Genomic DNA, 27,534 nt, shown 5'->3' on the forward strand with positions numbered 1-27,534 from the left:
GCTGTCCCCACTTCGTCCAGCTCTGTTTCCAGCACGCCTCTTTTGAGCAGCTCTTTCCTTCCTCTTTCCCATGGGTTTGGCATGATCCTGTCCCTTCCTTTCTTCCCCCTGATTTCCTTTTGTTTTTCCACCCCAATTTCACTTCCTAACCCTGTTTTCCTGCCATGACACGACAATCATTCTCCCTTGAGTCATCCTTACTTCCCCCCAACGTCCCCCAGCACTCTGACGTCTATCCCCCTTCCTCCCCCCCAGCTCTGACGGACACGGTCCTCTCACCCCACTCAACCCTCCTCCTTTATAAAGGGATTTTCTTCTTTTTAATCCGCGATCCCCCCGTCGCAGCATCAGCTCCCGGTGCACCGTGACGGGAAGAGGGAAGAGAAGATCCTGCCTTTGCGCCTCCCCACCCTCCTCCCCTCACCATAACCCCGGGCGGGGGCAAAGCCCCCGCGGCTCAGCCCCGACACCGCCCCGCGGGATGGGCGGCCGTGCCCCGCAGGCTGCGGGGCAGCGCGGCGGCGGAGCGCAGGTGCGGCGGGCGGCATTCCCCGACGGCGCGGGCGGCGGGCAGCGGAGGGGCGGGGGTGCGCGGGAGCGGAGGGACGCGCGGCGGCTCCGCGGAGCGGGGCGTGCGGAGCCCCCCGGTAGGTCGGGTTGGCTCCGTCCGCGCAGGGCTCCCGTGGAGCCGTCGGGAGCGCGGATGGGTTGTCCCGGCGCGGCTGTGTGACAGCGATCGCGGAGCGGCGCGGCGAGAGCTGGTGGGGCTCCGGGAAAGGCGTGGTAGGGGGTTGCTTGTGTCTCCTGGGCTTTCTCCCCCGCTGTAAACCGTATACCTCAGGATTTCTGCCGTTCGACAGCTTTTGAGCTTTCCATTTACTTCTCAAATTGCGAACGACAATTGGTACTTTCAATGATGGACAGTCAAATGTTGCAAAAAAGAGCAGGTTTTTAAATACGGGAGACGATAGAAGGGGAGGGGATTAAGGATTCCCACAGAAAGACTCAAAGATGTGCTTTGCTGCTGTAGTTATTGCTTATCTATAGTTCTTAAATAACTTAAACCAGTTTTGTGGCTTGCCTGCTAACTAGAGAATTTTCTAACAGCCCACATGGCCAAGCTCTTCTGTTGCATGTACCAAAGTATTTCTTTCCTGAAGAATTTGCAGACACTGGGGAGTTGATGACGATGCTAAAAAATTCAGTGCTCAAAAACTTATTTCCAAGAATCATGTAGCTTTCAGCCACATCATTTCCCTTTGTAATCACAGGTTACAGTTGTTGCTTGTTGCTCCACAGTCATTTTCAATGGCATGTAAACTCAGCATGAATTGCATCTGAAATAGTCATTTCATAAAATCACCAGAATAGTCTCTAGTAACCTTTTGACTTTGTACACTGATTCAAAAAAGCATCTTACCAGGTTTGTTAAAAGCAGACCTATTATTGCATTCTCTCCAGAGGTCTTAATGAAATAGCAATCAAAGAAACGGACAGGACTTCAACATGGCTTTCCATGCAGAGGGGCTGGTGGCCATAATTGTATTCTACCTGGCTATACTGGCGGTTGGGATATGGGCTGCTTGGAAAACCAAGAACACTGGCAGCGAAGGAGATCGCAGCGAAGCTATTATAGTCGGTGGAAGAGACATTGGCTTGCTAGTTGGTGGATTTACAATGACTGGTATGTAAAAGCCACATTTATTATTTTTTTTCCTAACCAGCATATAACTTGTCAGTTTTCCATCTGACTGAAGAAGTGTAATCTGCATGTTGAACAATGCAAAATGTAAAAAATACATGTACTTTATTTTCCAATTGCAATTAACATTGTTTAGTGAACAGCCCAGTGTAGCATCTATGTAAAAACAACAAGTACTTTAGAATCAGAAAGGAAGAATATATTAAAATTCTTACTGATTGTTTCTATATCCATCTGTAGATAAATATGTTTGGGACAAAAGTAGAGAATTTATATAGATGATAAGAAATTCAGTTTTAAAAGAACTGTTATTGTTAAAGCTGTCCAAAATGGTGAGTTATTTTTTTTTAATCTGAGTAAAACAAAGTTTACACGCAAAAAGATGGGGGGAATGTCCAGCATCACTTAAGTTTCTAAAAGAAAACTGGATTAAATCCAAACTTATAATTCCACTGATTTCATCAAACTTACATTGTGGATTCTCTTAACTTGTTTTTCAGCAGGTTGACAAAATCATATGTTATTGGCAATAGTAGTATCAGTAAGAAAAGCCAGGGTGAAGGAAGAAGTCCTCACTAATCTTGTAAGCAGTGCTGTTTGGCTCCCAGACCCAGTAGAACCAGGTGTCTGGTTTATCCAGAACCTGGGTAAATGAGATATTCATAATATGATGCAAAATCTCAAATCTAACAGCTAACATATGGGGGGGGGAATGCACTGTAAAAAGAATGAATTGGCCCACCATTTTTATTTAGGCTATTTCCCCCCGTTTTTTTTAATTAATTTATTTTAAGTCCTCTTCAGGCAAAGTCTTTTCAGTTGCCACATTGGATTTATCAGGTTATATTTATGTTTTGATGTTTTGTCGTGTTCTGGTTTCACAATTATCTAATCAGAAAGAGACACATAAAAACTTGGTCCAGAATTCTGCGTTCTTTCATCAAGAGAATTTCCTGTCCCCTTCAGGAGCAGTTTGCTCATTCGTAGACAGAATATTTGAATGTGAAATAGAGAATGTTTATAAAAGTCAGTGAAGTTTGGATACAGACAGACATTCTACTTTTCGCACTTTGCTTTAATTTACTGTATCACATATCCACTGGCTATTGAAACAGTAAATATGATAGGAAGAGCTGGTTTGATTGCTTTCTGCTGAATGAAATGTTTCAAGAGCATTGTAACCTGAATATTTTTCAGAGAAATTGCTTGCCACAGAATTGTAATCATTAGATCAGGGAGTGGAGACAGAACAAGGCATGCCCCGCTCAAATGGTTGTGACTAACAACTTTGTTTGTGGAAGAAGACACAAATTCTGGTCTCCTTAATCCTATTTTACAGGAATATTTTTCGTAATAGCTGAAGCAGAGATGAGACTTGAAATGGGGCTTCCTATATTGCAAGCAATTTCTGTAGCCACCACAATCCACACCCACATACGCTCATTCCATTTCATGCAAGCTGTAGAGACGGTGTAGTAGATCATCCCTGTGGTGGAATATCAGGCTGATATTTGGGCAGCTGAAACACTCATGGGTTTTATACTGTCAGGGTTTGCACACTTTCTTGCCTACTCCTTCCTTAAATTGGGCAAATAAAGCTTGGTATGGCAAGTAAATTCGGTTTCAGGAAACCATGCCTGGCATGCTAAGTCATATGTGGGCACCAGGCTACTGATTCAGGGGTTAGTCCAAGTTTTGTCTCAGAGAGGGGGGTTGGGGCACTCAGTTTGTAAAGTTGTAACAAAACAATTATGAAAGGAAGTTGATCAAAATCTGCAGTAATTCATACTAAATGGTGGCATTATTCAAGGGCACATTTGCTTCTTATAAATGACAGATGCCAATTTTGCATCTCATAGCCCTGGCTTCAGAGACGTATGGCTAGTCCGACATCATCTTTATATTTTTCAGTTTTAATAGTGCAAACACAAATTAAAAAGCAAAGCCTTTTCCGTAAAAGAAAACATAAGATTCTTCAAGATCTCCAGAAAGGATATTGTTCATATAGACATGAAGTATTTTTGGTTATGAGATAAGGCCTAATTCTGTTGTTCTTGACTGAGACAAATACTACCATGTTCCATGGGTACTGGCTACAAAAATGGGGTTAGTTTCTAAGGCTACTGGTGGGGAGGATAACAGAAATCAGTCTATGCATTTAAATTAAAATTGAGAACTTAAGCATCATGGCTTCACAGGGGTGGACTCAAGATGACAGACGAATTGTAATTGACTTTCTAAATGGCATTGAAAAACCTTAAAGCAAATACACTGCCTATGAATAATGGCTATGGACATATTTGGATATATATAATTATCCTGAAGAAGCTGTTGTATCAACTAGTGACTGCAATGCCTAACATAACGCCTGTTGAAAGCTGCATGTGTCTGCAATTATCAAAACAGATAGAATGAGAAGATTTAATCGGGGATGGATCACAGCAGCTCATATTAAAATGAGCTAACATAGTACCATAGTAGACACGCCTTTAATCTCTGTATCATTCTTATATAAATATACTTAAAATGTTTCATTAAACATTAGCATTCCATAATTTGTGGGTGAAATTCTTTAGAAGTGGTATCTGAGACAAACATGAATCTCTTCTTATTTCAGTGACTGAGTTTAAACTCCAAAGGAAATATTTGAGGTGACATAATCAAATGCTTACAAACATGATCAAAAAAGTAACAATCTATTGATGTAATTTTTTTCATTTTAGTTGGATGGAGCTGTGTATCCTTCCACAAGGAAAAAAAAAGATATTACAAAATTATCTTTTTTGTAATCCTGAGGTCAGGTTTTTCATTTTACAGATCTTGATAAGTTGATTCAGTGATTTACTGGTCATAAAAAGGGATCATTCACAAAGAAGTGACAAAAAAAATCTGATTTTCTAATATATACCTATAAATAAAGAACTCTCAAATTAATTTCTGTATTCTTCATAAGAACTAGGAGCAGAATTGCACTCCGTATCTTCAGTGTGTGTCTGATCATTTTTTAGGGCACATGTTTTAAATGGATGTTGGTGTTTCCTGTATGTTTTGGTCCTTCAGATAGCAGGCAAAGAGAAGATTAAAGCAGATTACCACATCAATGTTTCTATAGATTATTAAATTTTATGTTCCTTTTGTCTGATTTAGACCAAACTAAAAAAAAAAAAAAAAAAGAATTTTACTCAAAAAGGTATTAAACAAACTTTAAATTGTGGCTTAGCAAACTGAGGATCAACAAATTAATTTCTAAGGCTGAAATCCCATCCTATCATATCCCATTATTTCTTTTGTAATGTATTTACTGATGCCAATGTACATGCTGACTACTCATTCATCCCCTCAGAAAAAGCCGTATAGCACCTTCCAAGAGCCCTGGGGTCCTTGGCAGACGTTCCAGAGCAGACATGTCTACTGAAATATTGATTGGCAGCAATTTTTCAAACCACAATCAAGAAATCAAGAAATAAATTTGAAAATAAGTGCTAAATAATCCATTCTATGTTACCCAGCAACAAATGTCCATAGGGCATTGCTCCTGTTCCTAGCCAGGGGAGGGCAATGTCCCCTAGGCAACATCACACAGAAGGGAAGTGACTTTGTCCCCTCTAGAAGAAAATAAAGGAGGTAAGCATAATGTCCAAGAGCCCCTTGGAGAACATCCACCACCTCAGTAGTAACCCTAGGCAAACTGATGACAGACCTTGAAGCCTTCTTCACCACAGCTGCAGCAATGCTGGACATCTGTCCTTGACTACGGGACATTATTCTCCATCTGGAAGTGGGTATTGTTCAGTAGTCATGCTCATGCTTTTTCCAGGGAAAGAGACAAATACAATTCCCTAAGTATTTATCTTTGTTATTGCATACAGGTCTTTACAACCTATTCCATAAGTTTATGCTGCTTCAGACACAATAGGGAACACACATCCCAGGTAGGCATAGGCTCAGTGGTCAATGGCTCAATGTCCAGGTAGAGATCAGTGATGAGTAGTGTCCCTCCGGGGACCTTACTGGGACCAGTATTATTTACCATCTTTGTCAGGGGCATGGATGCTGGGATTGGTGCACCCCCGGCAAGTTTTCACATGACACTGAGATGAGGGGTGAGGCTGATACTCTAGAGGGAAGGGATGCTATTCAGCAGAACCTTAACAGACTAGCGAGGTGGGCCTGAGTGAACCTCATGAAATTCAACAAGATGAAGTGTAAGGTCTTGCACCTGGGCCAGGGCAATCGCAAACATGGACACAAGGGTGGGTAACAAGTGGGTGATTCTCTCAGTAGGTCTGTCTTCTTTCTCTGTATGATTAAGTTGTATGCTTAAGTTTTTTGAATTAGGGCTATCTTTTATATAAGAATGCCATGTTTGGTGCTTGTACAGTACATATGATAAAATTAGCAATATTACAAATGATGAGAATTTCATTCTACAACATGGGATTATTTCTTGCTTTGTGCACCTTAAAGAGTTTTCCACCTCTTCTTTTTCAGCCACATGGGTTGGAGGAGGCTATATCAACGGGACAGCAGAAGCCGTGTATGTCCCAGGCTATGGTCTAGCTTGGGCTCAGGCACCTATTGGATATTCCCTTAGTCTGATTTTAGGTAAGCAAAGAACTAAAGCTAATCATCTCTCATTTTAAACAGTTCTGATCACAAGTCCATCCTTTAAATTGAACCAACTAGGATCTAATAAAGGTAGACTAAGATGAACTGGATCTCTTCTGCTGATAGGTTTGGCTATTAAAAAGAAAAAGAGAAAATCACTATAAATTCCCCTGAATGCCTTGGGAAGATCTACCTGATTATTACAACCACAGTGATCTATGGAGGACACAATCCTGCTATATGCAGGGTGAGAGTGTAAAACAGGCAGCATTATAATTTTTTAATACTGTGGCCTGTAATTCCTGAAACGTAGTCTCAGAAATAATAACAATTCAAAAATTCTTACTGTATCTCAAATGTGGAGCAGCTTGCAATGAAAGTATTGCCTTGTAGCCATGATGAATACACTACAAAATTGTCAACTACATCTCTCTGTATTTGAACAGATCATGTCCCCAAGGCAACTGCTGATTAAACTGTTTAAAGAGAATGCTGTTACAAAAAAGATCCTGTGTTTTACATCTTTCATTAATATGACTGATGTATTAGCCTTCTTAATAACACTTGACCTCTCAGACTATTTTGAGTCTTTTCTCATGTCCCTCCCACCTACTCTGTCCCTTCATTTCCCTTGGTTGCTTATCAGGTCTTCTTGCCCCTTCTATTTCTTCCCATACAACTCAGATTCCCTCCTGACTCTTTTTTCCCCTTGAAAATGCTTTCCTATGGCATGTCCTAGTTGAAGGCAGAAACCTCCTTCATCATAGATGTTCCTCTCTGGCATGTGCCAGAGAGTTTCCTGTAAGGAAAACAATAGCAGTAGATGTCTGCCTGGAGAGCAGCTGATGTCATTATAAGGTCACGAGGGACAGAATCTGTCAATTTCATTAAGTGGTTGTTAGGGTCGTAGTCACAAGTATCTTCCTGACTCTTAGCCTTTGTAAAATTGACACAAATTAATAATAGCCCATCAGGGGTTGAGTTAGCCCCTTCCCCTCATTTCCAGATGCTTTTAGATGTACAGCCTTTTTTCCTGGAAAGCTGTAATGCCCTCTGCAGAGAAGTCTGCATCATATATCACTTTATAGAGCACAGAGAGGAAAGCATTTCTACAGGAGTGATCTGTATCTGCAGGTTTGAGGGGAGGAGTTGTTTATCCTTCTTTGAAAAAAAATAAATCAAAATTATAAATTCAAGGCTTCAGACTTAAGGATTTAAGATTGATATAATCTCCCTGTTAGTTTAACGTTGTGCTGCATACCGTTTTCTCCAGTTTTTCAAGCACTTTAGTTTTAAAGGTTAGAATATCTCATATTTACTTTGACAGATGCTTGGACATCCTAATAGATCGTAATAGCACTAACTCTTTTTTGTTCTTTTAGTTGTCTTTTGTAATGATGACATAACAAGTGGAATAGGAACAGGATCCATGACCAATCCAAGAACAGTAAAAAAATGCCCAAGGGTTTTTGCATCCAAACAATCTGCCTAAAGACATATTTAATATAAGCAGTATAAATAGAATGTGATTGGTAAACCGACACCTTCCATTCAGGGAACTTAATGAAATTAAGAAATATGAGTAAGGCAATACATAGAAACATGGAAAATATTCTGTACAATACGACAAATACATTACATATCTTGTGATGAAGAACCTAAGTAAGCGTCACCAGATACTGTACAGTAGATTTTATTTAGATCTGCCTGTTCTTCCAATGTTTTTTTACTGTACCTTATACATTCCATTTCAGCAGTTTTATTGTGATAGAAGTCTACAGAAGTAGTTATTCTCATGTGCAGATCTCAACTACACAGGTTTTCGTACAAGGGCTCTTTCAGCTACCCTGAGCTATGTCCTTTTTTTTAACCAGAAAGAAAAAAATTGAGGACTGAGGACTGTACATTAGAAAGGTGAGGCCTTTGCACGTTTATGCACATATCCAACCCATATACTAGCCAGGCAGAGCAGAATTATGATATACCAAAATTCCTGAACACGTCTAAGTTAAATAAGTGTATGACAAATGTTGAGGGAGCCCAACACCTGCAGAGCCTACAAGGCATCTGACCTACACTGCAGGTGTAGTAAGGTTGATTTAAGCACACATAATAAATCTGAATTGTCCTGAAAGAATCAGATTTGTTGTGTGTGCACTAAACACGTGTGTGGACTCATATTTCTGATCTGGGAATCCCAGACAGTTTCATTTTTTGAGTAGGACCATGTGAAAATTCATGCTGAATTCTGTTCTAGGCAGAAAAGCCATTCCCTTAGGCAGTTCCAAAATTAGACAAATATCTGGCAGTATCCATCGTGACAGATTAAGTAAACTGAACTAGACAAATTAAGACAAACATATTTTTCATTATCAGAACATAGATATTAATGGTGTAGGTGTGTTTATGTAACCCTATAGACAGATGTAAGGTAAGAGAGTAAGAGTTCTTAGACGGTATTTTAACTGTATTTATTTCTTAAAGAAAAAAGGAAACAAAATGGTAATGCAGATATTTTTGTACCCTTAATTGACAATCCATGTTTTATCCCTTACAATTAATGCACTTCTCCACTGCAGCTGGTGTCATATGCTACTTTTCTTTGTAGGTGGCCTTTTTTTTGCAAAACCTATGCGATCCAAAGGCTATGTGACAATGCTAGACCCCTTTCAGCAGCTTTATGGAAAAAGGATGGGAGGGCTACTGTTTATTCCAGCTTTAATGGGAGAAATGTTTTGGGCTGCTGCCATCTTCTCTGCCTTAGGTAAGGAATAAGCAGTACAAATATTAATTTATCACAGGTGGAAAGATTAAGAAAATCAGAAATGCATTAAAATCCTGGCTTCAAATGTCACCTATCCTAGCCAAATGATTCAGAGTGGGACAGTTCCCAGTCCTGTGCCACCTAGTAACTAAACCTGGTAATAGTACCCCGTTAATTATTTTGGAAATGGAAAGACACACAAGGTATCTATTCATTTTCAAATATCTTTAAGTTGTTCCTTATCAGAAAGCATGAAAAGCTTTATCAACAAATTTCCCTTAATCGTGAGGATGATATGAACGTGAGTGTCTGAAGTGTCCCTTTTGTGTCAAGGCTGACCCAGCTTCTCTTTTACATCACTGGGACCACAGAAGCCAGTCAAGATTTCCCTTAAGGATATGAAACATTACTGCCAGTGCATCTAAACAAAACAATCCTTTGCATATGTGAGACGTGCATATATGGAACTTTCCACAGCACAAATAACAGAAGTAAAACAGACTGTGATCAATAAATTGAGGTACGATTCAATTCTAAATGGCTTTCTACTTGACAAAATGAAGGAAATACTTGGGATTCAAGAAAGAATTCAGAGATTTATTTGAACTATGACTCAATAGAAAATCACCCAACTACTCATCCAGTCCTGACAAAAAAAAAATCACTTTCCAGGGTGTTTAATTATATTTCAGGACTGAATTTAGCAATCCCTTCAAGACCTGAGAAAGCCCTTGAGTTGAAGCACCAGTAATTGACTTTTACCAGCTAATCATTCTTATAGTGTGCATGCATGTGGTAATGTTTTCTAGCACAAGCTATTTTAAACAGAAAATAAACTTTGAAGGTACTCTCCAACTGTGCCCTGATGAACTGCAAAGCAATGGGGAGCTTGTTTACCACAATTTTGTCACAAAACCCTTAAAGGACTAAGAACAAGCTACATGCTGAGGTGATAGGAGTTGAATAACTTGAAGAACACTCTGAGTATTTGGAATATACTTTCTTTTTGATTGAGGACAAGCTAATCTGTGATATTTCAAAGCAAATTATGTGAATACCTTTCTAGTAGGTTTATATTAACAACTTACAGTTAAAGACTGTCAATGATTATAAAGGTCATTGAAGGTTTTGACTTTTAACTACTCCATGAATAATCTAGTTCTATTACACCTCCTAATTTGCACACCTATCCTTACTGATGAATATTTAATCCCAAAAAAAACAAACCTGGCAGCTCTCAGCAGCTGTTATATATGACACATTGTGTTGTGTTCTACTACCAGAACTCTTCCACCTATGTGGCCAAGAATGTTCATCTACAATACCTGCAAGGACTGAAAGTTGTTGCAAAATGTTTATTTGAAATCATCCTAATTATAAGGAGAGGATTTTTTTGAACACGTTTTTTAAACACTGCAATCCATTGAGATAGCTAATTCACCTAAGGGAAATGTATGACCATTCTGCTAGCTGCTGGAAGGGCAGTGCCGGAGGGCACAAGCACAGTTTCTTGAGTGCACTGACAACAAATTCATGACACAAATGATCAGGGAGCTAATCAAGGGAGGTGCTCTGTTGAACCTGTTACAAACACGGAAGAACTAGTTAGGGATGTAAAGGTCAAAGACAGACTTGGCTACAATGTTCATTAGATGGTGAAGTACAGGGTTATGAAAAGAAGGAACAAGGCAAAAATGAGGACCACAATAGTGGACTTCAGGATAGTAGGTCACAGCCTCTCCAAGAGTCTGCTTGGACTAATCCCATGGGTGACAGCCCTGGAAAGAAGAGGAACACAGGAAAGCTGGTTGATATTCAGGGATCACCTTTTCCAAACTCAAAGCCTTATCTCAGTCTCTGGGAAGGTGATGGAGAAAATACTACTTTCCAAGCAAAAGATGGTCAAGGGGACTTGGAGGAATAAGCATGGATTCATTCTGACCAACCTGAAATCTCCCATGATGAGCTGACTAGCTCGCTTCATTAAGGGAGAGCAGGCTATGTTGTGGATTTCAAAAGGGGTTTTTTACATCATCTTCTGTGGTATCCTCATAGACAAACAGATGAAGCACAAATTAGATAACTGGACAGTGAGGAAGACTGAAAACTGCTGACCTTTTGGGCTCGGAGGGCTGTGACCAGCAGCATGGGTGCCACCGGGTGGCCAGTCACCAGTTGTGCACCCCAGAGGTCATTGCTGAGTCCTGTGTTGTGTAATGTCTTCATTAATGGCCTGGCTGAGGAAACCAAGTGACCTTCAGCTAGTGTGCAGAAAACAAAAACTGTGAGGAGCTGCTGATAGACCAGGTGGTTGTACTACCATTCAGAAGGACCTCAGCAAGCTGCAGAAATGGGCCCTCAGGAACCTCATGAAGTTCAGCAAAGGGAAATGCCAAGTCCTGCACGGGGGGAGATAAAACATGATGTCCCAGCAAAAGCTGGGGGCTGATCAGCTGGAAAGCAGGTTTGCAGAAAAGGACCCGGGAGTCTTAGAAAGCAATAAAGTTGACCATGTTCCAGCTATGTGCCCTCAGGACTGCTGAGACACATTTGGTGCGCTGTATCCAGTGCTCAATACACGTGATGTGGACGTACTGGAGAGACTCCAGTGAATGGCCGCTATAGCTGATGCCTCCTCTATCATTTCTTCCTTTGCCAAAAGGGGGCCAGCTCGGAGCATCAGTGAGGTACAAAAGGGTGCGATATGTTGCAGCAGACCTTCCATAGGCACAGCTTTTACTGCAGTGATACACTTGTACCCATGTGGCTGTAACTCACTCAGAGTTTAGCTGTCTGTACATGGCTGCTTTTTCCCTGGTAGAACAAGTGTAGTCCTTACAGAGCTTGAACAATGTAAAGGAAGGCTGTTGGGACCTTTCTGTCTTCTATTTCATGAGAACCTGCAAAATGACAGATGCTAAACTTAGACCAACGCTTTTCTCACTCCCTTTAAAGGTACTTAAGGGCTGTGCAGAAGATAAAGGGGGGGGCTATCTTCATGTTGTTGCAGTGTCAGACCAGCATCTTTATATGCTACTTAACAAAACTGAGCCTTCTCATCAGACATACTGAGATATGCACTAACACATAGGGCTTTGTTTTTCCCCACAGGTGCCACTATAAGTGTGATTATTGACGTTAACATCAATATTTCAGTCATTATTTCTGCTCTGATTGCAACTATGTACACGCTTGTGGGAGGGCTTTATTCTGTGGCCTATACTGATGTAGTTCAGCTCTTCTGCATCTTCCTGGGACTGGTAAGTTTGTCTTTTGCTTTTCCTTCTTTCTTCCGGATTATGATGATTGCCAAGACATATTGACAGCTTTTGGAATTGTGTCTTCACTGAAAGCATGGAGAAGGAATGTCTCCACTCACAGAGCGCTGACTTTAAAGAGTCTTCATTTCTTCATTTACACCACAGTACAGCCCATGCTTTAACAATAATGCTGACCAAGAGGCCTGATTCTATCAACTAGTCTGATAGAGCAAACACTCCTGCAGTTTTCCTGCTGAGTATGTATTTAACTCAAGAATAGGACTGGAGCTGTCTTCTTCCTTACCTGTCCGTCGGACTGTGGCACAGGCAGTGGAAAGAGGCATCAGAGGTATGAAGCAGCCAGTAAAGCAATGCAGAAACACTGGCATTGGACCTGCATAGCTGATGCTCTCCAACTTCTCTCTCCTGTAGCTGTCACCTACTGACACAACTTATTTAGCCACCTGCTTCAAATCACCTTCTTGTTTTTTCCCTCCTTTCCCTCCACCATGCTTGGAGACCACAGTATAGGAAGTCTCACCATATTGCTTGCTGTTTGAATTTGGTGGTATAAATACCCTCTCATCAGCTATCACTGATATACCAGTTGGTAGCCATTGATTTTATTTACTGCTGTTCTCCAAGCCCTACTCTAAAAAATATCAATGCAACAGGGCTCAGATCACAGGGGTGCAATCAAAGCAGCTGCTGACTTTGTTTGCTAGTGGAAGTAATAGATGGTCACAGGTGTGCAGAGAACTGAGACAGGCTGAAATAAATGGGGTGGGTCAAGATGAAGAAACTGAATGGCACCTTGGGGACCCAGAGTTCTTACTCTGCTTTCACCAGATTTCTTGTGCAGCTCTAGAGAAATTGCTTTCACCAGTACTCACACAGGTGGTCACTAACCTACCCTGTGTGAATCCTCACTCTGTGGCATCCTACTGTGAGGCCTTTGGCATTATTTGCAGAAGTGCTAAGCATTCCCCATTTAAATGACTGCATGGGAATTGTGCTAAATACCCTGAAAAAGTAAATCTAGGTTCCAGCTGGCTGCCTCAAGTGAGAGATTTTTCCAAATCTTCTTCTCTTATACATTTGTCCTTCATCTGCACGATGGGGAAGATACTGTCTCCTTCCTTAACATGCATGTTGATGTTTGTGAAACATTCAGTTTTTACAGATGGCATGTATTACAGAAATTCCCAAATTTGAGGATAAATTAAAATACAAAAATGCTTTTCCAATGAAAACAACTCATGTGCTGCTGAAAGCTCTGATCCCATGGAAATAGCAACATGCGGTCCTGTATTAAGGGAAGCATGAACCTGACAGGGAGGGGAAGGCAAATGAAGGTTGCACAGCAGTTTTATAAATACACCCATAGCTTTAATTGTGTCATTTTAATTTAGGTTGGGCTCTTCATGTAATTTTTCATTTGAAGTAAATAGCAATAATGCCATATAGAAGAAACCATATTCAAGATTCATCAGTGGAGCTGGAAGCCTCAGCATCTAAATGGTAGTGCTCTGAGTCAGGCAGTTTTAAGTGAGACGGGACTCTGCCAAAGCACAAGATGTCACAGGCCCAGTTAATCACAGCTTCCCCTCCAGGCTCTGGAGCAGTTTATAGTCTCACTGTCACAGAACTGTACTGCTTATCCCTGTCATGTCTGTTCCTCTCCTGCTCCTTACCAAAGAGGAGATGCTTATTGTAGTCACTTCTGTTCCCTACCCTGGCTCCTTATTTCAGCTACAGCTTCCTCCTTAGGCTTCCATATCTTCTATCCCAAGCACTTCACATACTTCCCTGGTTTTCTCCTTATAATCCCATGTAGTCTCTTTCCTTCCCTCCTCACTCTCCAGTTCTCACACCTGCAATTCCCAGCTCTTCATCTTGTCCAGTAAGTCTTTCCCTGATCCTGCACTGTATCCCTGCTATTTACTGACTCTTCATCTCAGCTGTATTATTAATTATCCCTTCTTAATTTTCTGCCACCATGAGAAGTAATTTTTTTCTGGTTTCCAACCCCATGAAGTCCAGGTCCATCTAGCTACCTGCTACTTCCACCCCTAAGCTTCAAGTCCCAACATGAAGTCCCAATTTCTGCTTCACTTCCACAAGCCTTGGTTTTATTTGCCCTCCATTCAAAACATCAAATTTTCTATTTCAGTTAGAAAAGGCTCTGTGAAGAGATTTGGTCTATGTCTATGTTAAGCAAGTTAAACAGTGCCAGGGTGAAAACACAGGATCATTACTAGTGCTTAATTTTTAACATAGTCGTGGCCCTGTCTTGGCACACTCCAACTAGTATTTTCTCAGGTAATTCCAAGGAACAGTTGAGCACTGTGCTATTTGGCAGTGAAAGGAGTCTAGATGTATGGGTGTAAACCATGACATGCCAGTGAACTGCAGGGCCAGACAAAGTGTCTTGACTTGTTTTATTTACTAATGTAGAGGTAGTCCTTGAGACCACAAAGAGCTAGGTTTCTGTCAGGAGCTGGAATGGTATGCTGTCCTGGGTTCAGCAGTAGCAATCATTTTTCTCCTTCTGAAGGTGCAGCGCTGTGTTTTTGACTTTCAGCCTGGGAACAGTGCTGCAAAACCCTTACAAAACACACACATCACTTACAAAAGCTCATAATGCATTTGCAATACAATACCTACTAAATCCTGGACTGTGGCAGGATGGCTACAGATGGACCTTTACAAGTTTACCGTACTGAACATCTCAGGTGAGTATAGGCAAACTAGAGCTCTTCAGAAGCTTATCACTTGGACATGTTTGAGATTTGAGATTCAAAAACAAGAATTAAAAAATACATCGGACATCCTTGTTCCCTATGAATTTCTCAACAATATTATCTTAATTTTGACAATATGCCCATTTTTCCCCTCAAAATATCTTGGAGACAATTGAAACATTTTGGTCATCTTTCCCAGAAAAGCCCAAGCAGACAGTGAGAAGGGAATCTTTCTGCCCAAGGGCTTAAATTGGCAAAGTTTAACATATAACTGAGAACAGAATACTGTGGTATATGATAAATTTAAAAAAACAGCCTCAATTACAGGCAGTGCTGCAAAATATTCTTCATACATTATTGCAATGATTGCAATAAAGTAGAGAAAGATATTTGATTTCTCCCCACTTTGCTTCTGCTACCCCATACACTTAAATGTGGTGAGTTGGATTGTGGTTATCTGTGTGGGTTTGATATCATTGGATTTTTAAGGATTATGCGCTTGTGATTGTCTGTGCCACATAGCAGGAAGCCTGGTTTTCATCTCAGTAGGAGCTGCTGAGGTTCTCCTCATACAAAGTTACACCACCAAAAAATGAATTGGCAAGTAAATGCACAGTCAGTTGGGGAAGGAAACAAACCTGGCAGAAACTGTTTCTGTGAAGGGTTTCTTCACTGATGTTCTGGACTACATCAAAAGCAAAGAGACAAAAAATAATCAAGAGCCCAGACTGAAATTACCCTCAAGTCAGAAAAGTCCTCTAACACTGAGTGTTCTGGAGTAAGAGAGATGGGATTTACCAACAGCACCCCTCTCTTACCACGATATAGTTTTGTGTTGAATTAAAAATTAATTCCCAGCCTTTCAGGTGTGTTTGTGATGTCTCATGTCTGTATACTGGCAAATCCTGATGCTGTTGCATATGGGTTTATACGTGGATGAGAAACAGTGTGGTCCAGTAAAGAGTGTAAAGAATAAATGTGGAGTTTAGGGAAAATAAAATGAAGATGTATAAGTGTGTCTTTTCTGCTGATTTTGTGATTTACATTGTTTAATTCTCTGCTTATATTCACAGTCTTCGGGACAGAGGTAAATTATTCACTACCAAGCTCCCTGGTTTTCGGAGGTGTTCAGGAGACATATAACCTGACTTTCCTGCAAGTCATCTTGGCAATTTGGCATTTGATCTGTATCATGCAAGAAGAACAAAACCAGACCAATGTTTATATTAAAATTTTACAGATTTATAATGCTTCCTTAAGACCTGAAAGAAGTGTTTCTCTTTGGTTACAGTGGATCAGCGTACCCTTTGCAATGTCCCATCCGGCAGTGACAGACATTGGGCTCACGGCTGTGCACCATGTGCATCAAGCACCTTGGCTTGGATCTATCAACTCACTTGACATTTACACATGGCTGGACAATTTCCTTTTATTGGTAAGTAAGGGCTTGTATGAAGGAATGAAGCATTTAAGCACTTACACTGGGTTACTCTGACAGCTGAAAAATAATAGAGTCTAGTTAAGAGTTTCCAGCAAACTGAAAACTTTTACCCTCTTGACTCCTGCTCAATATTTCTGCACATTTGAATGATTTCAGTGAAATACCGGTAGAATATTGTAGCACAGCTGTCAAAGTCAGCATTGCCAAGAATGCAATTTAAATATCATCAGGCTGACAGTTGACTTATACTAAAATTAACTCAAAGTGTGCGGCTAACACTTCACTGATGTCATTGTTGGCAGAGGAATTTATATATTGCAGAAGGCAATAAATACGTTATACAAATGATTAAACATGCCTTAGGTATAGGTGATGTAGAAAAAGTTTGCAGAGATGGACATATGGATGAATTCAAATATGCACACATGCCAGACTGAACTGAGGGCTTTTGTTATTTAATACCTATGTATTACACATAGGATCAGTGGTTATTAAGTACTTTCCATTAGAAGATCTAGCAACACACACATTTTCTGTTCTCACAGTTCTTGAGCAACTCTCCACTATTTTTATTACCATGTTGTACTTCGAGAATCCTTTCTCTGGGTTGGGTTAGGGTGGGTTTTTTTTTAAATACTCTCAACCAAAAATCTTCAGAGTTTTCTGGTAATTGGGCTATTCAAATATTTTTTTTTTCCCCAGCTCAAATATTTCAGAGAGAGATTTTCAGAGAGCCAAAGTATGACATTAGCTCAAGTAGCAGTATTTTGTCTGGTAAACCTGAAGGTTTAGTCTCTGCTGATGACTAAAGGAAAGCTCTGATGTTGCCAAATTGTGACACATTCTCTTTTCATCATGTTTGTTTCATTATAGCTCACGAAATTTACACATGCTTGGAAAGCTTTGTTAAAGGAACATTATTATAGCTGCAAAGGAAAAGAGTCATAAATAGCAAGCAAAATCAGGGTTCTCTGTGAAACATTCATTTGGTCCCTCTGTGTGCATGAAAAATATATGAAACACCTGCATACACACTATTTGGCCTAAATGCCTCCTGTCTCATTTAGTGTGAAGAGCTGTGCTGTGCACATTTAGCGAGCAATTTGCTTTCTTTCCTTTCCATGCTGTTAAGTAATAGGCGCTTATTTACTTAGTGGACAGTATTCAAATCCTACTCTCAACACAGAATTGTTAGCACTTGGTTTTCCAAGCTTTGATAATACTCTCTTGTGTCATATTTTGTAGACATAATTTTAAGTAATCAGGATTTTCACTATTATATACCCAATAAAAGGAGAAGGGTTGCCACCAGAAAAGAAAACTTTCTTTTACTGCTTCATCTTCTTTAATTTCTATTGGTATATTTGCTTAAGACAGTAGGACAGTATTTTTCAGATTCCTGAGTTTAATGTATACAGAATGTGTTTAGATGGCCACACATACTCATAAAGGAAGATAAAATATTGCTTTCAAATCCTATTGGAGGCTAATCTCATTTTCACAGTGGTAGGGTACTGGATGCCAAATTATTCACATATGAATATGACTATTTATTTTATAACCTTTCATAAGGCTCTGTCAAGTACTTATACATCTTAAAATACTTGGGGATCACAGAGCCTGTATAAGTGCAAAGTGTTGTTGCTAACTGTACAAAGGAATAACTTTTCTAAAATAATGGGATTGAAGTGGACTTACAAAGGTTTGACATTACTTGTGAGAATGAAAGTTGTAGCTATTACTGACTGACTGATATTCAGTAACTAAATGAAAGAGTGGCAACATGTCACTCAGCATTCAAGTAATACTGCTACATTTTATGTGGCAATATAAAAAAATTATCCAGATTTAACCCCCAATGATGGGATGCTGCCCGTTCTATTTGCAGACCTTAGGAGGAATCCCATGGCAAGCTTATTTCCAGCGAGTTCTCTCCTCATCTTCTGCCACGTATGCTCAAGTTTTATCATTTCTGGCTGCTTTTGGCTGTATTGTGATGGCTCTTCCTGCAATACTCATTGGTGCAATTGGAGCATCTACAGGTAAATGTTTAAAAATGAACAGTAGAATAAATATAAAAAGAATAGTACAATAAATGTGTGAAAATCCTGCAAAGCTTGTGTTAGATGTAATCTAGCCAGGTGACATCATTAACCAACTCAAGACTTCTTCAACAGGAGTGGAAAATAACATTATAGAACATTTCTCCCAGGGAGAATTGCTCCTACCCCAGTGGTTGAGATTAACTCATTTTGCACACTATGTACTTGGAGATGTAATATTTATATTTATTGTTTGAGTTAGATTCTGGTACTTATACTTTTGTAGATGTGGTGTTTAGGGACGTGGTTTAGTGGGTCTTGGCAATGTTAGGTTAACCTTTGGACTCCATGATCTTAAAGGTCTTTTCCAACCTAAATGACTCTAAATGATTGTATGATTTAGCAGGATTTTCTTATCCTGACCAAAACGTGCTTGTCAAGGTCTTTGTCATAGTGAGGGTGATCCCTAGCAGAGCGACCCTGTAGCTAAACTCTTAGAAATGTTCCACACATGACTTTGAGTTCTGAGTCTGTAATCCAAGAGAGTAGCTTAACACATCACATACAAACATGGTTCCCAGACTTGCTTTATTGAAGAAAACAACATTTATGAGCAACGCAAACATTAAACTTCCTACTGGATAACCACAGGCTGTGGTCAGACTTAGCTTAGAGGTAAGGAAAAATGCTGAGCAGAATGAAATCTGCCTAACAGAAACTAGTGGGACACTGCTTCACTTAAATGTTGTCAGTCTGGCCCTAGTAACAGTTTAGTTATTGAATGTGAATGAAAATGTGGCAGCATGAATATCTCATTACACATGAAGAGATGCTGTAGCTGATGACTACTGATGTGACTAATAACATACCGGTGTCCATATTGCAGCCTGGAATGAGACCGAGTATGGTGTCCCTGACCCCATGACTAAAAAAGAAGCAGATATGATTTTACCAATCGTGCTCCAGTACCTTTGCCCAGTCTATATCTCATTCTTTGGCCTCGGTGCGGTATCTGCTGCTGTGATGTCATCGGCTGACTCTTCAATTTTATCAGCAAGTTCCATGTTTGCTCGGAATATTTACCAGCTTTCCTTTCGGCAAAATGTGAGATTATATTTTCATTTTTACTGTTAGAGAAAATTTTAAGTGAGACCTTAACAAATTTCATAATAAAACACTCCTTTCACATTCCTGCCTATGACTAGAAAAAAGTATAACATTTCATTCCTAACAGTATATTGAATATACTAAAAGTTATAAAAATATCTATGGTTGTAAGTGATGACAGGGGTGAAAAAGCTAGCTAGGGGTGAAGGCAGCTCTCAGGAATTCTCATGGCACTGCAGTTTATCCAAACAACTTCTAATTATTGCTGCAACCATAAGTTTTTCTTAAATCCATATAATATGAGACACCTTTCTGAATTATTGTGTTATCAGGAAATCATCTGACAACAGAATGGGCTAGTGAGTTGGACTTTTTCTTGGGAAATAGAGAAGAAATTCTGATGACGATTTTATAGATGAGCCATATTGTGCTTATATTTATTTTTAGCAATATGCTGTTGGGTTTTTTCTTTGACACATTATCAAACATTTCCTTATGCTCAAAGATTAATACTCAAAGATTAATGACTTTGATAATAGCAATCATAACCCTTGTGGTTTTTTTTATTTTGCACTTGAGATGGAGGCAGTGTGATAGTGATAGAGACAGAGATTCATTTGTAAATATTTTTGAATGTCATGCAAAATTTCCTTTCACAATGCATTATCTACATTGACTGTGTGTACAAATGTAGGTATACATACATTGCCCTGAAAAAACAACTAACACTGCCCTTTTTTTGCAGGCTTCAGACAGGGAACTAGTGTGGGTCATGAGAATCACTGTTTTTCTTTTTGGAGCATCAGCAACAGCAATGGCACTGCTAGCTTCATCTGTGTATGGCCTGTGGTACCTCAGCTCTGACCTTGTCTATATCATCATATTCCCCCAGCTCCTGTGTGTGTTGTTTATTAAAGGAACCAATACCTATGGTGCCATTGCAGGATACTTATTCGGCCTTGTTCTCAGAATAACTGGAGGGGAACCATACCTCTACCTTCAGCCCTTGATCTACTACCCTGGCTGCTATCCAGATGAAAATAATATCTATATTCAGCGATTCCCATTCAAAACGCTTGCTATGCTTACCTCCTTCTTTACTAACATTATAGTGTCCTATTTAGCCAAATACTTATTTGAGAGTGGGACTTTGCCACCAAAGCTGGACTTCCTTGATGCTGTTGTTGCCAGGTACAGTAGAGAACACATGGACAAAGCGACTCTTGTAAAAAGTGACAATATTGTATTAAACGAACTTGCACCTGTGAATCCACGACACAGTCTAACTTTGAGCTCAACTTTCACAAACAAGGAAGCCTTCAATTACGTTGATTCGAGTCCAGAGCTGTCCAATGCTGAAGACAATTAACAAATCTGGTAGCCCCAGGCAAAACAACACAAAGCAGGATATTCTAGAAATAATAGTAAGAGGCGTTTTATCAGAAGAAAAGCAAGAACTGGTAATAAAATGCCACTGCACAATTCTTTAAGTTGTTTCTAGGAGCAGGATCATCCCATGGGAGGAATCTTCTTCTGCTATTATCTAACCTGTTGGATCAGGTCATAGAGTGTTTGACAAAAGATAAACCCATTCTTTCCACCCAGAATTATATACTGTGTAATTAAAAAAAAAAAAAATAATAATTTACAATTGAAAATATATGTAGCAGAAAAAGGGCAAGTTATACAGCTAGGACATAGTGTGAAGAGATTATAATACAGACACTCTGAAATACTATCAGTCACAACATTTTATTTGCATTAAGTGAAAATATATTGTCACAGTTATAAGTGATTTATTACTGAAGAGCTAGCTGCTTGAGCAAAGACAGATAGATAACCTCCCTGGGGTTTTGGTCTGGTCATTTTTTTCCTTATAAAGAAATTCATATACTACAAATCTAGTATTTTATTGTTTCTCTAAGACAGCAAAATGTGCAAATAGTAAACTCTCATAGGAGTGCTAAACATATTTTAATTTAAAAAAATAAAATGAAGTCACCAGTTTAAAATTATGTTATACTTAATGCAAGCCAACATTAAGCAAAGTATGTTACTGTAGGTGTTCTTTTTTTCCTGTGCTTAGTGGCTGTTACCAATGGAGGATAACAAAATTTTTAAAGCAATAATGAGAACTGAAACTCAGTTGTGAAAAAATGACTGAACTCATATAAGCTAAATAGAACTTTTCAGTGTTGAGAAAAGAAGCCTTATGTTGACTTATCAAAAATGAACACAGAGCAAAGCAGTCTGACACCAAGAAACTGGAGCAATGGAACAAATATTGGAAAGCAAGCAGAGTCAAGAAGGCTTGAAAATGAGGGTAAGAGGGGTTTACATTCGGAAAATTCCTAAGTTTAACAAAAGTAAGTATTCTTAAAGACGCTAAAAAACCTTTTGGAATGGTCCTGCTGAGATTGCTCTGGAAAGTGTCAATCTTCCGTGGAAAACCACATTTTCTCAAAAAATTTGATTTCCCATGTGAAAAACAGGCTTGCTGGACAGATTTCCATGTCTGTAAGTGGTAGTAGCATCGTGGAGGGGAACTGAAAGACAAACCCACAAGCATAGTGAAAGGCACAGTGGTGTCTTCCACTAAATGCTGAACTCCTTCATTTACAGTCATCTTCCTGGGCCCTCACGGTGACTCTGCAGAGCATCAGCAGTGGCCAGGCACAGATGAGACTTTACTCACGAATGGCATCACTGGCCAGAAACAGTGGTGAGGTGAAACCTCTTCCAACTTTGCCCTGGCCAGCAGGGAACATGTAATGTTGTTTCCATTTGCCCAAGGCCAAGATGACTGTGTCTGTCTCCATTGGTATGTGCCTTTCACAGCAGTGATCCAATAGCTAGCTTTCTGAACAATTAAGTTATGCCCCAATAATTCTTTCTAATATCTACTCACGACACAAAATGTTCAACTGAAATCCAGGTATCTTCCTGTTGCTGATCACTGGTGAATATTTTTCTTTAACATTCACACCATGAGGATTATACTGGAAGATAGGAGATGTAAGAATAGGTTTTGCTGCTAAAGGAAGAAGCCATCAACTTGTGCATTCAATGTAAACATAAACATTCACAAGGTTGAATCCTTAGATATGTTTTTGCTCCTTTTGTGGAGTTTTAACGGCATATATATATTTTATACATAGAGAAAATTAGTTTTAGAGGTTTTTACTTTTTTTTTTCCTCCATACATTGCATTTTAAAATAACACTACATCTCAGTTCTGAATATGATTGTGAATGGAATCATACTACTGTGCTAACAAATACTGAGTGTGCTCTGAATGGAGGGAATCAAAATCAGGATCTGCACTAAAACCAGAAGAGACAATAGAGATAAGAAAGGAAAAATTCCTGCTGGGTGACTGAACAAGCCACTGATGAAATTCAGGGTGCTGAGGATCTCACAAACTGGATACAAGCCCAGCACTACTCATTGACCTATGAACTATGGAAAAGAGAAGAGGAAAGAGATTATCTGGAAGAAAGAGAGGGGAAAACAGAGCCACTGCTGAATTATTATCCATTTCTGACCGAAATCCACTAGCCCGAATCCCTTGTTATTAGAAAATATAAAGCCATGGTTTTGCTTCCTTACATAGTCCATGCCTTATGCTGCAGCTCCTAATTGTTAGAGGATCCCATTTTACAGCCACCTGAAGGTCTTCCTAAAAAATTTTCCCTTACCTCAGTTTTGTCAAGGAATTCCTAGATTTTCACTATGAGATGAAGCATAGTGGCCATATACCTTGAATACAGCAGCATTTCGGTGTTATTTATTGCAAAATGTCCATTAGTGGGAGGAGAAGGAAAGGAGAAGGGGATTCATCTGGAATCATGTAAGAAAATAAGACTGAAAAAAAAAAAAAAATTCCTTTTATATTTTATTCCCTTGTTACCATAAAAATGTAAAGGCTTTTCAAATTCTCAAACGGAAAAGGCAGAAAATGGTTTAATCAAATAATTTCAAGACAGATGTTTTCAACATTATCAGAATATTTTATACTGTTTATCCTAACAAATATTTTTGTGAGATTCCTGTGATTTTAGAAACTATTCCCATTTAAATGGGTCCATGCATTCTTTGACTTAAAATGGTTGCAACAGAGTTTTACATTTTTGACTGAGAAAATGGAAAGTTTATAGTACTTTTGCACTTAGCACACCATGGAAGCTTTACCATGCAAAGGAGAGGAGTCACACCAAATACTAGTCATTGTGTGACCATAAACTCTGCTTTCCATATACGGTCTTTGTGTGTGTCTTTGCATGATTCCAGCAACACCTGCTGTGGTTTTGTAGTGGACAAGTTGACTCCAAAAGCCAAACCGAGCAGCCTGGTGCAAAGCCTATTTAGAATTGCCTTAGTTCAGCTATCCTTCCATTAAATTTATACAAAGCTGTTCATGTAACTAAAGGCCGTATCTATGATTGACAGCTGGGAAAAAAAAAAGGCAAAAAAAGACACAGAAGTAAAAATGCCAACAGGATGTAATTCTTCAAATAGAATTTATTTTCATGGGAGTCATCAGATGCTCCTTCTCCACTTGTGCAATTTGTAGACAGTAGTACTGTGCCATAAATTGGATCTATAGTCAGTGAAACAAACACTTCAGACACTGAGGTTATTGTTTCTGAGCCTACAATTTCTAGATAAAATATTCATGTCACGATCATACATTTTACCTTCATATTTTAACATTTGTGAATAGCACTTACTTGACAGGGTTTTTTAACTCCTTTGCATGAGATGTGTTCATAAAATCAAGCTTAAGAACATAGCTGAGATGTCAAAAAAAGTTAAGATTTCATTATTTGTCCAAAAGGGATGCTATATGTATTATAAATAAAACATACTTTTGTGAACCTGAAATGAATGTAAACATTAAGTGGATCAAATGAAGTAAAAGTCATATTTAGTCTTTTATTTTCATATAGTACAACAATTTAGAATTTCAAATATAAGTATCATAGGAAAAAAAACTGTTATTCATTTTTCCTTCTGCCCTTCAAGCGTATTTGATCAAGTTCCATGTGCAGTAAGTTATTGTAAGTCTGCTATTAATCAGGGCAGTATTTGTGGCTGTTGTTAAAAAAAATACAAAAGTATATTTTTGTCTGTGTCAGAAATGTTATATTAAGATTATACCTAACAAAACAGATAGGAAACATAATAGAGATATATATGGTTTAACTTCATTTGTATTGTATTCAATAGTGCCCATGCAATTCAGAAAAAGAAAACCCAAAAAAACAACTGTCTGGTTTTGGGTCTGTTTTGTCCATCTATTAAAAATAAAGATGTTTATTTTATTACCACTCAGCATCACCTGAAGTTTTGTGTTGCAGGCATAGCCCCACAGAGATGAGATGGCCCCGGCAAAGAGGGAGCTGGTCTTCACTCAGGGGATCAGTGGGGCCACCATGGCTACAGTCCTGGACAATACTGTCCGCTGATGTTAAGGGGAAAATAAGACACACTGGCTTGTTTTCTAGAGCACTGAGGTGCTCACTCATGGAGTGAAACACAAGCTGGGATTTTCAAATATCGAATAGCATAGACGTTTCCTTGAGACAGTAACACTTAGGTCTCTCTTGGGATTTGGGAGTTTGATCACAGAATGGTTTGTGTGGGAAGCAGCCTTAAAGCTCATCTAGTTCCAATCCCCTGCCATGGGTAGGGACACCTTCCATTAGACTAGGTTGCTCAAAGCCCTGTCCATCCTGGCCTTGAACACTACCAGGGATGGGGCAGCTACAGCTTCTCTGGGTAACCTGTGCCAGCGCCTCACCACCCTAAAAAAAAAAAAGATGCTTAAACACTGGCGAGATGTGTCCCCTCCTTTCTGTTGTCCTTTATGAAGGAAGTTAAAGCCATAAATATGATCACAGCAAACCCACAGCTGAGGAATTACTGCTAGGAGGTGGATTTCGGAGATTTAACCTTTAGAAAGCATTCAAAGGAACTCGGTTCTCAGGGGAGCGTTTGCACCTGACTGTCTGCGGCACTCACCTTCTGTGACCAAGACTACAAAAACAGATAAAGGGAAACATCAATCTAGGCTGCAAGGGATATGTTGTGACTGGGAGAGACACATACTATCTCCATAATTGGTGTTAATAAATACCAGGTGGAAACCAATGTAAATGAGGTTGTAGTCAGGCCTAAGACTATGTTAGAGAACAGGGTAGTAGGGGTTAAAAAGAAAGTACTTCTGTGGATTAAAGATTTCGTAAGGTTGACTATATTTAACTGATTTAGGAAAAATTGTAAGGTGAGAAGGAAACGATTAAGTTGTTTATGGACTAATGTAGGAAAGCTGGGCAATGACGTAGAAGAATCAGCACTATTGAAGCAAGGTATGAAAACCTCTCATACAGGGTAGGAGAAAGATGATAGAATAGCTCTTTTTAGATGGAAAAGAATTTGAAAAGAGCATTTTCTGAGGTTATATACTGGATTATATAGGCTTAAAGAATATGGGCAGACACACTTTCAATATTATTAATGAAAAAAACACTACTTCAAACTGCATGATCATGTAAACTTTTTAAATCTGGCAGAGACCAGGAAAAAAAGTCTTTGTATTGGTAGAAAATTAGTAGTTTTAGTCCTGTGGGCAATAGATTCCCTTCTCAAACAGACAACACACAGAAAAGAAAGTGTGCTATTTCAATTTCGTACTTAGAACATAAATACAGCATTGCAAAACGTCTGGTGATAGAAAATAGCCTTGTACTGAAAGCTGAGAGTGATTAGATTGTCTTCATATACAAAAAGCAGTAAGAGGATATATTTAAGCTGAAAATATATTAATTTAAATGGATATAAAATACCACAGGATAGATTTGGAATGGGAACTAAAAGCAAATTCCTCATCACATGATTGAATTTCTGAAATAGTTTGAATATTGTCGACAAAAAGCAAAAATTGTGCTGCAAGAGATCCTATGAATCAAAGAACATGTTGTAGGGTGTGTTGTAGTCCAACATCCCATGTTGCTCCTTATCCTAAAGCGCATCATCCTAGAAGCCTAAGCACACTTGAAGTAAGTTTAGAGTGGTATCCTTTAATGTAAAATGACAGTAATAAATTCTTAGCCACTTGTTAATTCTTCCAAGTGAGAGTTTTCTGTGGTTATGACTCAAGCACTAAAATTCTTTTATGAAATTTGGAAATGACAAGGCCATTTTTTTGCCAAGCTACTAATGAATTTCATTGCAAGCAAAAGGAATTGAATATATCCTGCCAATTTACTAATGGAATATAATTATTATCTACATATAAATAACAGAGGGTAGATTGCTGTGCTTTGTGTTACTCAGCAGTTCACATCCATCAAAGCATTGGAAATAATTTTCAGGACTCAAAGGGAAAGATGCTCCCAAACTGATGCATCACTGAGGGCATGCATGCCATCCAAGCAATGGGGCAGCTCCAGTTATCTTCTGATTACATAAAACACAGATTATCTTTCATTGATGATATACTGATGACAGAGATGCCCACTTTATGTTAGCTATGTGAGTAACCTGGCTGCAGAGCCATGTCTGTGAAAAGCTTGTCCTTCTTTGAGGATGGGTAGGATCATTGCCATGGTGAGAGAAATGAAAAGGTGCCTGCTGCCCACCATACTCTAGGTTTTGCCTTTGCCTCTCCCTCCTTTGGCACTTCCATTGTTTTGGTCTATGGTCAAGCATATTGATTAAACCTGTCCTCAGCACCACAGTGGGTTGTCTGCATATGATCTTGCATATAGCCTACAAACCAACAGTCTGTCAATAATAGGAGAGAGACACCTTTAAAATATCATATCATCCCAAAGAATCTCAGAAAAAGCAGTGAAGTTCTGC

The 27,534-nt window shown here is 39.2% G+C and overlaps 1 protein-coding gene across 2 annotated transcripts; it reads left to right on the forward strand.

Moving 5' to 3' along the window:
* Positions 1 to 3: 3 nt before the first annotated feature.
* SLC5A7 (solute carrier family 5 member 7) lies at positions 4 to 23,618 on the forward strand. Of its 2 annotated transcripts, none has more exons than XM_061377595.1 (9): positions 4 to 532; positions 1,462 to 1,684; positions 6,194 to 6,307; positions 8,919 to 9,074; positions 12,186 to 12,334; positions 16,370 to 16,513; positions 18,408 to 18,561; positions 19,448 to 19,665; positions 20,414 to 23,618. In XM_061377595.1, the coding sequence occupies exons 2-9, from the start codon at positions 1,507 to 1,509 to the stop codon at positions 21,035 to 21,037; spliced, it is 1,737 nt and encodes a 578-aa protein (XP_061233579.1). In that variant the 5' UTR covers positions 4 to 532; positions 1,462 to 1,506; the 3' UTR covers positions 21,038 to 23,618. The 2 variants fall into 2 exon arrangements, with proteins under 2 accessions (XP_061233579.1, XP_061233580.1); XM_061377596.1 differs by lacking the exon at positions 4 to 532 and adding an exon at positions 543 to 647.
* The last annotated feature ends 3,916 nt before the right edge of the window (positions 23,619 to 27,534 follow it).

Source organism: Neopsephotus bourkii, unplaced genomic scaffold (genome assembly GCF_033783945.1).
Source record: "Neopsephotus bourkii isolate Nb327-2 ecotype Australia unplaced genomic scaffold, CSIRO-AGI_Nbou_v1 NB_1760, whole genome shotgun sequence".
NCBI lineage: Eukaryota > Metazoa > Chordata > Aves > Psittaciformes > Psittacidae > Neopsephotus > Neopsephotus bourkii.